Below are 15,671 nucleotides of genomic sequence, written 5' to 3'. Positions count from 1 at the left end.
GAGAGAGAGAGGAGAGACTAAAAAGTAGAGAAGAGCACAAAGATGTGTTTGTTTGTTTTGAATTTCATGCAAAGCTACACAAGGGCTATCCATGCTAGCCATCCCTAATTTTGCAGTGAAAGACTAGAGGGAAGGCAGCTAGTCATCATCACTCACCGCCAACTCTTGGGCTACTATTTTACCAACAAATAGTGGGATTAACCATCTCCTTATAATGCCCCCACTGCTGAAAGTGTGAGCATGTTTGGTGGGAGAGGGATTCAAACCCGTGACCCACAGATTACGAGTCAAGCGCCCTAACCACCTGGCCATGCCGGGCCGAGCACAAAGAGAAAGAGAAGAAAAGGAGAGAGAGTAGAGACTAGAAATAGGGATGAATAGGAGCACAAACTGAGATCACTAAGCTCACCAAACAGAAAGATGAAGGACCCAAGAATGACAATGGGCAAATCTGATGACCAAAAAGATGACATGGATGCTTTTCTGGAGAGGTATGAAAGATTTGCCCAAAGTCAGAAGTGGGACAATGACAACTGGCCAGTCTGTCTCAGTCACCATCTCACAGGAAATAGCCTACAAGTTTATGTGTGCATGACATCAGAGGATGTTAAAAATGGCCTTACTGAAATGTTATGAACTTACTGAGGAAGGTTTTTGCACAAAGAGAAACTGTATTTCAGTTTGTGGCACGTCTATGGTGATACTTCAAAAGGTAGACTGATATGGCCAAGTGAGAAGATAGTTTTAAAAGACTGGTAGATCTACTAATACGTGAATAGTCCATGATCATCTGCTCCACTGACATATCACTGTTCCTAAAAGAAAGAGCACCAAAAGATGTGGACAAGATTATCAAGTTGGCAGAACAATATGTGGAAGCCCATGGAGGGAGTATAACAGGCCAAGTCCAAGAATAACCAGTCAAAGTCTAAGCCAGGGATGGCTGACCAGAAGCAGTATGCCACCAAATGTGACAAGAAGTCAATAGACAAAAGGGAAAAAAGAGATGTTATGCTTCTTATCAAATGGTTACATTGCAAGTGGGTGCAAGTCTATCACCAACAAGCAACTGTAAAAATCTCAACACAAAACAGCTTGAGCTACCTACAAAGATGGTGATTGCAAGAAACAAGAAAAGAGTGACTGTGACCATGGATGCTGCTGCCAGAAGAAACAGAATAGAGGCAACTTGCCAGATTCATCACAAGAAGGACATGCTATCATCATGATTAAACAGTGCATGACTGATGGTCAGCTTAAATTGGCAAATGGATCAACATTGTCAGTGGTGGCCAGAGCATGTGTAAAACATTGAGAGGTGCTAACAAACCACAACATGCCAGTAGGTGAAGGCTATGTCGGGGACAAGAAAGTGAAAGTCTTATGAGACACTGGGTGAAGCAGTGCAGCAGTGAGAACCAATCTAATATCTGATGATCAGATGATGGGCAAGATACATCTGTGTGTGTGCTGACTGATGTGACAGTGAGAAAGTTTCCCATAGCAAGAATAAAGATGGACACTCCATACTACAAGGGAGACCTCGAGGCCATGTGTATGAAGGAACCCATCTACAACATGGTGATTGGCAATATTCCAGGCAGTAGAAGTTTGGAGGAACCAGACAGAAAGGAGATTAATGAGGCATCTGCTGTCACCACAAGAGGTCAAGAAAAGAAAAGCAAGCAAGACACAAAACCCATCGAAAAGTGACATGTAAGTTTATGGGAACTAATTAAAACACAGAAGAAAGACCCTTCACTTCCTAAACTTTGAAACAGTGTCTGGGTGAAAGTTGAGCAAAAGACAAAGTGGAAAGGGGCTTACAGAACAGAGGAACAGAAAGGAGTGCTACACTAGATCTATCAAAGCATTTCTACTGGGGAGGTTAAACAAATCATAGTACCAGCAGAATACTGGACTCAAGTGATGAAGCTGACTCTCAAGTCAATTGTGAGAGGACACCTAGGAGCAAAGAAGATGTCAGATAAAATCACCAGCAACTTCCATTGGCCAGGGGTATTCAGAGATGTGATCAGATTCTGTAGTTCATATGACATCTGCCAAAGGACAGTACCTAGAGGGAAAGTAGCCAAGAGCCCTTCAGCAGAGTATCTGTGGATTTGATTGGACCACTAGCAACTGTATCCGACAAGGACAACCAGTATGTGCTGACAGTAGTTGACTATGCGCCATGTTACCCAGAAGCCATAGCATTCCTGAATATAGAAGTGGAGAGAGTAGCAGAAACCCTCCTAGAAGTGTTCTGTAGAATAGGCTTTCCAAAAGAAATTTTCAGTGAAAGAGGGACCCAGTTTACCTCAGTATTGATGCAAGAGTAGTGCATACTAAGCAGCTATTTACCACCCCATACAACCCCAGATGTAATGGACTTTGTGTGAGAGAGAGAGTCAACAGAGTCTTAAAGAGTATGATGAAGAAGATGTCCCAGGAGAGACTACTTGTTTGAAACAGGTACCTGCAGGCAGTATCATTTGCTTACCAAGAAGTTCCACAAGTAAGTACAGGATTTTCCCCCTTCGAGTTTAGAAGCAGTAGTTTATCACAGGTTTGTTTACATAACTGTGTAGGAATCATATGTTGTGTAGTCCCATTGTTAGAAATTGGTGCTTATTTTACTACTGCATCATGTTACTAGAACCTTCTAAGTTTTTCTCCTTCTTTTGAATGAGTATTATTGATCATAATATCTTGTAGTGTGTAAAAGATTCTAGGCCTTGGTCAGGCTATAAATACGTGTACAAAATGTAGTTTGAATCAGTTAGACATAGTTAGTTAGATAGATAGCCAGATATTGACAGCATGATTGTGAGTTTAGCCATAAAGAGTTATAGTGGTGATTTTAAAGTGAAGTAACTACAGACTGTATTGTAATAACAGAATAGAGAAGAATAATTCATCTTGTCACTTGGGTTCTAAAGTAACTGAATGAACCTGTTTGGACTTGTGGTAATTAACAGTGAGATGAACATTTGTATATACAATTGACTTATATTAATATATATTATTTTAAAACAAGTGGGCTATGTACTGTTTGTTTATTGTTGAAATTTTGTCACCAACAATTCACAGACACCTACTGTAAAGGATCCAGCCTACCTATACATAAAAACTTGACACCAGGCCTGGAAGAATAAAATTATATATCCCTTCCATACTTTTCTCGTACCCATGGCAACCATGTTCTTAGATATATATTGAATTTGAACAAAAATATTTTGGACAAAGATCACAATATAATGCCTGACAAAAGTATCAATGATGTTCTAGATCACCAAATAACCTTTGTGAGTTTTTGCCATGTTTTTATTTTTGAGAAGTGGTGACTACTTCAATCAGCAAAATAAAGTAACAAGAGAAATGTGTTAATGAACACCAAGTATGTTTAAACTAACTGTACTGTCCCTCAGTGGATCAGTGGTATGTTTATGTAGTTACAACATTAAAATCTGAGGTTTAATTCCCCCACCTCCACCCCCCCATAGTAACAGAGTATAGATAGCCTATTATGTAGCTTTGCACCAAAAAACAACTTATAATCACTAATAGAAAATATGAAAATCTAAGATTGAAAGAAGTATTTTTAATGGGTTTTTTAAAAACAGCCCTTCACAACAAAATTTGGGAAATTTCACAACCTAAAAAATGATAGAAATAATAATCAAATTAATGAATATTTTTAATCAAAAACTAGATACAAGTTTGTACCAACTTTCATACACTGTGGTTAAGTATATCCATTGTGAGAATTAAATAATCATGGGATATCAGTGATACTTCTCTGTTCTGGAAAAGATTTAACTAACAACTGTACATTAACTTCATCATACCAATTTGGTAAAATTCAGATATGGAATTACAAACACAAATGCATGCAGCTAGCTTACTTAAAGATCCCCAACTTTCTTGAATGTATTGTCCATGCAGGCTGTTTTGAGACACAACCAAAGAGTCACTGCTTATTATCTCAAGCTGCTGATGTATGTGCATAGCCTTTTTACTCTGTTTCAGTAAGAACTTGATGTGTGAAAAAAATAATGTCACTTGTAGTTGCCATTTTGTAACTGTATTGCATGTCACAGTTTACTCATATTAACATGCTCATTTACTCATATCCTATGTTGCTTTCTGAACATCTTCATAACAGTTTAATACCAAGTCTCAGTAACAGTCATTCAAAAAATTTAAGGAAAGTAACTAACCTGATTATAGAAGAATCAATAAAGTGATTCAGTATGGAGTAATACTCTTGATGAACTAACTTCACAGCTACCATTCTGGTTTTGTGATAAAAACTAGTGTAAAATTTACGGGCAAAGAAAGCTCTATGTGCTGCAATGTGTAGCTCTTCAATATCCTGATCTTCAAACACAGCTGGACCCTACAAGACAAATAAGACATATATATTCAAAGTACTATATACATTTTACACATACATTTATTTTCTGCACTGACAACAATGTCCATTTTACACAGAAATATCAAATTATCCACTCATGTCTCCCTGTATATAGACGTTACATTATTATAGAAATAAAATAGTTTTTATTTGCATAAAATATCTCTTTCATTTATGATTAATGCTATTTTGAAATTCAACTGCACCAGGAGAGTTCAAGAGAAGACAAGATTGGGCAGTTAAAAGATTACATGTAGTTTCAAATCACTGTTAATGAAACCCTAATCTAAGGAAAATGGAAATGGGGATGAAATGGTTTTAATGACCATCATAAGGAATAGTTATTATTTGGTGTTGTTGCTTATGGATTTAGAGTGAAACTGAGGAGAAAAGAAGTTCCTTTATTAGTAAACAAAGATACAACTAAGTGAAAACAGGGAGTGCTATAAATTCCAAAGCCACAAAATGTTACTGAGATTTGGAGACTGAATGACTTTGTGGAACACCGGGGAAAGTTTTTACCAAGGTTCATTAATGTGTAAACTTTTCCATATCTTGATGCAAACTTTGGTAGCTAAACTGCTCTAGTGTAAGTCATATCATATCCAACGTTAAAATAGCATGATTCTGCTTTAGGTAATACATTTCAAACTGGGTTAGGAGATGCATTAATGCAGAAATAACATCCATTTGCTTATGACAACAGTCTTATTAGAGCAAAAAATGAGATATACAAAAGTAAAAGCAGCATGCTCTCCCAATTGTGAAGGTGATGCTCTTGATACATCAGTTCTCTGCTGATGTAAATCTCAGTTACCTGATCTCTGCAAAATCTAGAGGTTTAAGGATTTAGTACATGAAAGAACTAGTGTCTTGATTTATCACAGGTGAGATGAATGAGAGAAGACACAGTGTTGCAGTCAAAATAAAAAAAAACATTTCAGTTTGCTGGAGAAAAGAAATAGTAAAATATGGGTGATAATCACATTAGTAAACATCTTGCAAATAAAGAATTAAAAATGTAAAAATAGAAAATGAAGCAAAATGCATTTAATGAGGGATTAATGTATGATAAGCAAATAAGTGAAAGTTAAAGTAACACAGATCATTCTTAATCAGCAAACCTGAAATTCTCAATTAAGTTTGAGACTAAACCTTCTCTCCTTGGAGGTCAGAAAGAAATATGATGTGATAGCAGAAAAACTATATTCATATCGATCATTCTATTTGCAGCTGACCAATCAGAAAATAAGCACCAGAATACACAAATACCTTTTCCACAGCAGTCCTCCCTACTCAAAGTAAAGCAGGATAAAATACAACTATTGCATGAAATATTAAATAAGTGTCTTGACTGAACTAGCTACAGTAAGTAACTCTGTAGGCTGAATATAGTATGACTTCAACCAGATTTAGCAAGTTCTAGAGTAGAGCTTAGAAAAATTTCAAAATATTGTAAGGATGAAATATACACTAGAGGAAAGTAAAGTATACAATGCCTGACAAGGATAATTATGATGCCATTTTGAAAGATGAAGTCCTAAACCATCGATAAACCTTTCAGCTTCTTTCCTCTCTTTTTAAAATTTGTAGATAAGTACAAAGCTACAAAATGGGCTATCTGGGCTATGGGTATCGAAACTCAATTTTTAGCATTATTAGTCTCCAGACTTACTGTTGTGTCACTAGGGGGCTAGTGGTGGACTGCTTCAATTAGTAAAATAAAATCCCAAAATAAATATGTTAATGAATATCAAGTAAGTTAAAACTGACTAGATATATAAAATGGAACAACAATGAAAAATAATTGAAATTCTAAGATGAAGAAAGTTTTTTTGTTTTTTTCAAACCAATGAAAACAAATTTTTGGAAAATTCATAATCTAAAAATTTACAAATATATAAAACACATTACATTGAATTTTTAAAAGGAAGAGCTGATACTATTTAGTAAGTTTCTAGTATGGTTTGCAAAATATGGTTAAGTATTTCTACTGTAAGAAGGAAAATATCAAGAGATAACTGTAACACCTCTCTTGTCCAGATAGGAAAGCACAGGATGCTTCTTTAGTTGTCAATTGATACGTCTTCCCAACTATATTAAACTTTAATATTTATTACCAAACACTGTAGGTGATAATCTGCACGCAAAATTGGAAAACCAAAAAAAGATACAGCACTACCACATTCCCAAACTGAGAATTATTAATCCAAAATTATAAGTCCAAAATAATAAGCCTAAAAAGAAAGTTTCCAAAAGATCCAATCTGCTTTATCTCACTTGCATTTCCTGCTGTAAAATGACAATGCAAAGTTATATTATTTTCAAAAGATATAGGTCAGTCCTCTCACTGAAACATTTGTTGTATAAAACTCTTTAATTTCAAACTGGAACCAAGAGGAAACTGTGAAAAGCAAAACAGCTGACAATATTACAGAGGTTAACACACAAAATTCTCCATTTTCCATGGTCCAAAATATAATCTTCATCTTTGGAAAACACAAATACTAAATGATAATTTGAAAATTATGTATTACTTCATTATTTTTGACAATAAATCTTAATCTATATCAACCTAAAAGTTCAGAAAGTTATTATTTTCCTACACTGAAAATATATTTCTGATAATAATGCTTAAAGACGGCTTGAATGGGTAATGAAGAAAAATTTTATTATAAGTTTAACATAACAGCAAATATACAACATTTCGACACGGTTTTGTCATCATCAGGTACAAGTAGTTTACAATGACACAGACATATATATATATATATATATACAGTATGGAACAAAGAGGTCACATGACCCGATATTGTTGCACGACTTAGAAGAAATATCTTGCCACCCCAGGGTGTTGGTCGTGTGACCTCTTTGTTTCATACTGTATATATATATCTATGTCAGTGTAAACTACTTGTACCTGATGATGACAAAAACTTGTTGAAACGTTGTACATTTGCTGTTATGTTAAAATTATTTTAATGTTTTTCTTCATTACCCATTCAAGCTGTTTCCAAGCATTATTAGTCTCAAAGTGGATTCCTCATCATCAGATATTTCTGATAAGTACTTACCTCTTCTCACATAATAGCTTTTCTTGTTCAGTGCTGCTCTCTTTATGCAAACTTTTTTTGCATGCTACAAGCCTTGAAACTCCCACCTATTCCACGATCAACATGGTTTATTGTGTCTTTGCATGTAAATTATCATATGGCACACCCTCTTGATGCTCATTACTCCCTCTATTCAATTCCACCAAGATTAGGCAGAAATGAAGCACTGGTAGTGTTGAGGAAGAGTGGGAAGTGTGAAAGTAGGTAAGGGCATATTAGAAATATATTTTCAGTGTACATTACTCAGATCGTAGCTAGAATCCCACATTGAAAAGGTGGAGGACCAGTGCAAGGTATATAGATAAGCATCCGAAAAACATCCATGGAGTGTGAACCTCTGTTGGGAAAGGAACACATGTGGAAGACCGCACCACTTCTATACCACATATGTTCTTCACACAGAGTGGTAGTAGGTGTCGCCTAAACTGGTGGAAATTGGGAGGATCACACCCAAAGAATGAGAGAAAAAATCTGGGTGGGTCCAACCTCACATAACAGTGAAATCTCCGGAATCATAGTTCAGGAGAAAAATTAATATAGGATTCCCAGTCACAGACCAGATGGTGGGGAGAGCTAAAATGGATGTTCCCCTTAGTGTAGAGTGGCTAGGGTGTGTCAGACTGTACTCAGTAGGTCAACTCCAGTCCAAAACCAGGTGATATTGGGCATACATGCTCCAGCCCATGGTAGGAGGAGGGTCCACACCATCTTCACCTCAAGTTGAGTAGAATGGAAAGAGAAACATTCCATACCAGATGACAAAACGACAAATCCACAACCAACACCATACAACCTCCGAACAACAGTAGGAAGGGATGTGCCAATGTGGTGGTTCACTTCAATTCCAAAACCAACTAGACCAGTTCCACTCTGCACAACATCTGCCACAGGTAGTGAACCTTCCTCAGGTGGTGCACCAGAGCGACTACATTCACCCCATGCAACATCATCTTCTGGATGGGACTATGCAGAAGCTGAAATGCATGGACAACTGGTCGACATCCCAAGAAACCAGAGAGCTGGCCCAAATCAAACTGGATCTGTGCAACATCAACCTTCAGGACCCACTAAACAGAGGTGGAGTGCATGAGGCAAAAATCTGTGATTGAGGAAGGATGAGGAGTCATGTCCAACACGTGTGAGGCTTTATATTGATTAGCTCTGCTCAAATTCAAAACCACTCACTGGGAACTGATATCCAGTCAATGGTAAGATGAGGGTTTCCAATCAGAGAGATGAACTGCAATGTGGTGGATCTACTCTAATTCATTGAATATACTATTGAGTTTCATGAGCAACATCATCACCCAGATAGGGTTGCACAGAAGCTGAAGCACATGGACGTGCAACATCAACCTCTGGGTCCTACTGCATGGAGGGGTGTGCATGAGTGGAGAATCTATGCCACCTACACCAGCAGAACACCACTGCCCCACTCTGTACTGAATGGAATTGAGCACATTCAGGAGTTTCATCCATGGTCCACTACACCAGTGGCTAGAAACTTAAAAGTGACAAGAACTCTCATATTCCACAAGAGGCAGTGCAAAGGGTGACCACAAAAACACTAGTTTGACAAGTTGACTGCTCCTGATTTATTCAATCAAAGAGATGGCAGGAATGGGCAGCAACCACCTTCTGCTTTACTCATGAAAGTTTATGGGTTAGTATGGTCTGGAATTGGCATGTTGTTGAAGCAAAATACCATGAGTAAAACCTACTAGTGATCTTGTAGAATACCCTATGTCAACAGTGTGCATTATTGGCCATGGGTATATATCAAGAATGGTTGGATTAGCCTCCACCTGAAAACAATTTTGACGAGGTGTCTCATACAACCCTTGCCATACTACTCTATGTAACATCAACCTCTCGGGCCCAATCCCACCGGGGTGGAGCATCAGGAGCAGCAGTGTGTAACCCAAGCAACATCATCCTCCAGACAGGAATGGACAGAGGCTGGAGTGCATGTATCACCAGCTAACATTCTAAGCAACCATAGTCCACAGGACATGTGGCATGCTAAAAACATTTGCATATAGAGGGCAGCGCTGAGTAAGAAAAGCTATAATGTGAGGTAAGGTACCGTATCAGAAATCATTATGTCAATATTTATGAATTCTTTGCAACATATTCCATAAATTAGAAAAACAATTAAATATTCTTATTATCCTTGTTTTGTTGAATATCTATAATATGCTCATCAAGAAATGGAGAATAAACACTGGTTGATAGATACACAAATATGGGCCAAGCTTTCTTAAGTGTCCATTATTCAACTGGAATATGTTGAAAAAAAAATCTTCTCCTATAAGTATGATTTATACAGTTCTTGAAAATATAACTACTGAAAAACCTTGTGCCAAAAATCTAGCATTCAGGCTACATTCTGTTATATTTTTCCACCTTGATGAGTATGGCTACTGTTTTTCACCTCCTTTACCAGGTTATATTGTTCCTAAAATCAAAAAGTAAAAAATTGTAAGAAGCCCTTCCCTTCTGCTGCCTTTTTTCTGTGATAATATTTCAGCTGCTAACATTGTTTACCACCCATTCTAAAAATACAAATATGAAACCCATCACCAAAATGCATACCACCTCTGTATATTAGCAAAGATAGGTGTAGAAATTAATATGATATCCTTTACAGTAAATCCAGCTATAGCAGGCTAATAAGAATAATTATTTTGTATTAGACTACTTCCACAGATCATAACTTAAGCTTTTATTATAATGTAGCATTATACTAAGAAATGCAAAGCATATATATGGAGTTGAATTAAAATGGTGATCTCCTTTACCCATTCTGTGAACTCATTTACATGCATCTCATCATGTCCCAATTATTTGTTTCTATAAACAGACCCCTAATTATCACTAATAGATTTAGCTTTGCAACTTATCAGTCATTTAAACCTAAAACTACCATTACTCACACCATTTGAATGTTAGTTATACAGTTAAAGAGCTACACATCTGTTATGTAATTCTACTTTCAAGGACTTTTCTTGCAAGAAATGGGTTGATTTGTAACTATTCTATTTCAAATCCACCCTACCCTAATCATCTGCACATGGTGGAAACTAAATATGGCGGGAAAATCAGTATGCACTCTATATATTCCCCTCTGAAGCAAAACTGAAGTAAATGAGAACACGTAAAGGCGTTCAAGCAATTTCATGTTCAGTGATTTTTATTGAATAATGCAATTTACTCTTACCTTTTCAGTTATTGATAACAACAAATGTCTTGGATGTTGTGTATAACGATATAACCAAATGACATATTTGAGTATCTACATTAGATATATGCGTAAAGGAAATCACGTATTTAAAAAAACTAATTTCATTACAAGCTCCAAATGGACATACCCAAAATATCTCTTGGTACCTTGTGTTTCGGGTATGATCAAATGAAATGATATACTTTCCAGATTGATTTAAGACTCTAATCTTTTTATTTACTCAAAAATTTGTAATTATTGTCTTGAAAATAAACAACGGTTAAGAGGAACACATGATTACGGCGACAATTAGCTAATAACAAATTTTCAAAACATAAATGTTTAACTAATTAACTACAATAAAAGCTTGAGCCATACTTCTAATTTTTGTGTTTGTGTTATTGCTTTGAAATTAAAAATTTCTGCTGACGACATGTTCCTTATAACTCCTCTGCGGGTCGCGGGTTTGTATCCCCGTCACACCAAACATGCCCGCCCTTTCAGCCGTAAGGAATGCAATACCTTCTAATATTGGAAATCTATTATTTTATATTAGAATATTAGCTCATTTATTACTATTACTGTCATCCTATACATTTATGTTTTGATTTTGTGTTTTTTAAGTACCATCATTGAATGTTTGTTTTGAATTTCGCGCAATACTACACGAGGGCTATCTGCGCTAGCCGTCCCTAATTTAGCAGCGTAAGACTAGAGGGAAGGCAGCTAGTCATCACCGCCCACCGCCAACCTTGGGCTACTCTTTTACCAACGAATAGTGGGATTGACCGTCACATTATAACGCCCCCATTATTTGTTCCATTTTATCATTGTTTTAGTTTGTTATTTAATTTTAGTAGCATTAACTTCTCGAAATTGTGATCCACCAGTCCAGCTCTTTTTGGCTCCAAATGTCTTTCCCTGTTGAAAAAATATGCTATACAGCTGCACTCGATGGAATGGGTGTACTGAAATAAATGAAGAGAGACCTAAAAGCTGGTGAAGGGAATTTTCCATCTTACAATCAGGTTTTTAATGCCCTGATTAAAGAAATCACTTGGCTTTGAAGCAAAAAAAACATGTCAATATCCTCTTTAACGTTTTTCACATTTCCATACGTTTTCCCATTAAGATGGTGTTGCAGCGAACGAAAAAGTTGGTAATCTGATGTTGCCATATCTGGAGAGTATGGTGGGTGGGCGAGAACTCCCAATTCCCAACCAAACTCCATAATCTTGTGGACGTGCATTGTCATGGAGAAGAATACCCATCCGATTGACGAGTGAATGGCGTTTCTGATGAAGGGCTTGATTTCAAATGTTCCAGTTGCTGACTATAGATCTCTGCATTGACAGTTCGCTGTGGATTGAGAAGTTCGAAATTAATTACTCCTTTCATGTTCCAACAAATGCAAAGCATCACTTTCTGCGGATGGAGTCCAGGTTTTGGGGTCGGAAGTGGTTTTTGTCTAGGACTGAGCCATTGTTTTTGGCATTTAATATTCGCATAGAGAATCCACTGTTCAGCACTGGTGACAATCTGTCCAAAAATTGTTCACGCACAATACGCGCCAGAAGAGACGAAGCAACTTTCACACGTTGGAAAGGATGATCATCGGAGAGTTCGTAAGGCACCCAAACACCTTCTTTATAGAGTTTTCCCATATACTTTAAATGTTTATGTATTATTTCATGAGAGACATGCAATTTCAGGGCCATTTCACGAGTGTGTTCCCTTGGATTAGACTCAACAGCGTCTTCAGAGCATCAATATCAATTCCAACAGATCAGCCTCTGCCATCACAGTTTTTAAGGCTAAAGTCACCTGAACGAAATTTACTGAACCATCGTTGACACTTAAGAACGTTCAAAACATTTCCATAAACTTCTCGGATATTCTTTGTGGCTACAGAGGCGTTGTTTCCCTTTCTTGTAATTAAAGAGCATTACATGCCGAATGTGTGCCTCGTCGTGTGCCATCACTTTACACATTATATAGGCTACACTAACGTGGCGTTTAAGTTAATCAATTAACTATTATACATGATGTACGTTTTTTGGGGGTGGTTAATGAAAATGTTCCAAAACACGACATTAAATTTTAGACAACCTAATATTATTATACCATGCCAATACTGCAGTACCATACCAACATGGTGATACGAAGCCATACCACACATCATATATATCTCTCTTTTTATATTTTACTATTTATTCTTGCAGAATCTTATCCACTCAATCAAGAGCTGAACCTTAAAGTAGTGATGTAGGCGATTCCACAGCAAAGCAAAGCACACCCGAGTCAAGCAGTTAAGAACAAGAAAATGAGAGAAACTTCCACAGCATTTCCAATATCATTAGTAGTGAGACAGAGACCAGTGAGGTTTGCTTTCTCCCTGAGTATCCTCGATGTGCGGCACATACACTCAATTAGTAGCAACCAATGATGTAGGAAAGGATGTGAATGAGAGTACGTTCAAAAAGTGTCCTGATTGGCAGTTGTGAAGGACCAGACGCTTTGAAATAAACAGAGTCGCAGCACTATATCAGTTGACCTTATACAATAAGAACTAGGCGATCATTTTGTTGTTCCATACACTATTAGGTGGAATTCGATGTAGATGCATTCATTCATATGGAGAGCATAATGACAAAGAGAGAGGGTTCAATCAATAAACTGTGTGATGAGCTGGGTATCGCTCGTTTCGACCTTTCGGATATAAACTTCATCAAATAATATGTAATCGTCATGTGACATATAGCGTATATGGAAGTACTTCTGCTAACTCTTACTGCATGTTTGGCAAAACTGAAAGATCTTTGTGGTGAACCACTCCAGAATTATAAGGAACTTGTTAATGTTTTGACTTCAGGAATTGAGAAGTGCTTTGAAGCTGCCTTTGTCAATGAGAATCACATTCTTGCTGTTGCTTTTCCCTCATGTTTAAACTCATTTGAATTAGCTCGAACGCTAGGAAAGAAACTATAAAACAAATGATAATTTAAAAACTTTCAAAAAAGATGGAAGGTGGTGGTGATGAAAGTTCAGCACATGCGGATTTAAGTGATTTTTCGTCATTTTCGAGTACCGAAGGAGATGATGAAGAAGTCTTCTTCGTGTATTTTAGACAACAAGCAAAATCTGCAAGTAATTCATCCCAGAGTAGCAACGATCAAATAACACTGTCCCTGATCAAAAAGAATCAAGCATGGCATCATCGATAAAAATGGAGACTATTTCATTTTATATATGTTTTGTTTTGATATATAAGTTGTTCGGGTTTTTCATCTTAAAATAATATTCCGGAGATGATACTAGGGGGCATAATTATATCAACTGTTTGAATTTTGAATCAACATTTCAAGTTAATGTGGCCATCCTGATAATAATGTTGGATAGGGCGTGACATCTCCTCCCCAGGAATCGCCCGAATTTCCGTCGCAATGGCGTCTATCCTTCAGGAGTAGGTTCTAGCAATGGATTTGTATCTTCAGAAAGTCTCATAACCAGTAGTGAACAGGGGTGGGATCAGAAGATCGTGTGAACCAAGTGGGATGGAACTGGGTGCTGAGATGCTTTAATCTGAGAGATATAACAAAACATAGCCCACATCTTGTGTTGGTCCTGTAGCGGTATGCTCAGAGTATTGCAGTCATTCTGATGCATAACTCCACCACCATGTCCTATTGTTTCAAAACTTAAAATCGTGTTGTTATCTCCTCAATCTTCTGTCTAAGTTGCATGTACGGCGCCCCCTAGTGCTATTTCAAAGAAACATTCCAATGCACGTTCACGATCATTTGTGCAATAAATTATTTTATCTGTGCATTACACAGATTGTTCCAGATACGCACACTAACCTAAAAACAACCTTGAACACAAAGTTACGGGAAAAACAAATATTGATAATAATAGGTAATAAAATATAATACGAAATATATTATCAGTAAAGGATGATAAAAGAAAGTAGCAAAAGATGAGTAACAAAGGATAGATGGAAATAAATTGGCAGTAAAAGAAGGGTAAATGACGGCGAAGTATACTATGGTACCAGAGTTCTATTTTACTTTCTTAAATTTACCTTTAAGTATGTGTACAAATTCCCGTTAATTATACATGTAGATTTACATGATGTTTCTTATATGTTGGATAATAATGTTACGGTTACCACGATATTTTTTCCATACAGTTGTACATGTTTCTGTGTGTGTTTTTAGCAATCCCATCTAGGGGAATCGAACCCTTGATTTTAGCGTTGTAAATCTTGCCGCCTTCACACAGGGGTACCTATATATGATTCTAAGATGTATTTATGTAGAAATGAGCATTTTTTAGCTTGTTTTAAGCCTGTTTCATAGTAAAATGTAGGTTATCATAAAAGTTTGTTTGTTTGTAGTTAAACACAAAACTTCACAGTGGGCTATCTGTGTTCTGCCCACCATGAATATCGAAACTAGATTTTTAGTGTTATAAGCCTTCAGACTTATTGCTGTACTACTGAGGGGCTATGGAGAAAGAGAGTAAAATTTGTATGAAATATTAAAAAACAAATTATTTATGTGTGTTGTTTAAGTGCAAAGCAGCCAAATTAATTATCTGCGCTGTACCCACTGATCGATATGACCACGAACTTTGGTTTTCTTAGCTTATAAGCTTACCGTTAAGCCCCAGGGGGGTAATAAAAAACAACAGATATCTCAGCGATATTTAGCCTTACCAATTTTAACATACTCCTAAAAACTAGAGGCGCGTTTATTCACCTAAAATCGTTAAAAGTAATTAAGTTTTGAAGATGTTCTAATTGAGACTGCCCCGCTTCTAAATCTTCCTGCAAAAAAATATTCTTAGCGTTTTAAAGTATTTTAGTGTTTCGCCATAAAGATATATATACGTCTTAATCCATTTTAGTTTTATT

At 36.7% G+C, this 15,671-nt stretch overlaps 1 protein-coding gene across 2 annotated transcripts in view; it reads right to left on the bottom strand.

The window, feature by feature from the left end:
- The window catches only part of LOC106469959, a 98,240-nt gene that overhangs the window by 31,328 nt on the left and 51,241 nt on the right, over positions 1 to 15,671 (bottom strand). For both annotated transcript variants that reach the window (XM_022398523.1, XM_022398524.1), the window contains exon 15: positions 4,224 to 4,402. In XM_022398523.1, coding sequence (XP_022254231.1) covers positions 4,224 to 4,402 — 179 coding nt within the window. The remainder of the gene's footprint in view (positions 1 to 4,223; positions 4,403 to 15,671) is intronic.

This window comes from Limulus polyphemus, unplaced genomic scaffold (assembly GCF_000517525.1).
Source record: "Limulus polyphemus unplaced genomic scaffold, Limulus_polyphemus-2.1.2 Scaffold3743, whole genome shotgun sequence".
Classification (NCBI taxonomy): Eukaryota; Metazoa; Arthropoda; class Merostomata; order Xiphosura; family Limulidae; genus Limulus; species Limulus polyphemus.
Note: the sequence above shows the minus strand (reverse complement) of the source record. Positions and strands in the feature narration are given on the sequence as shown.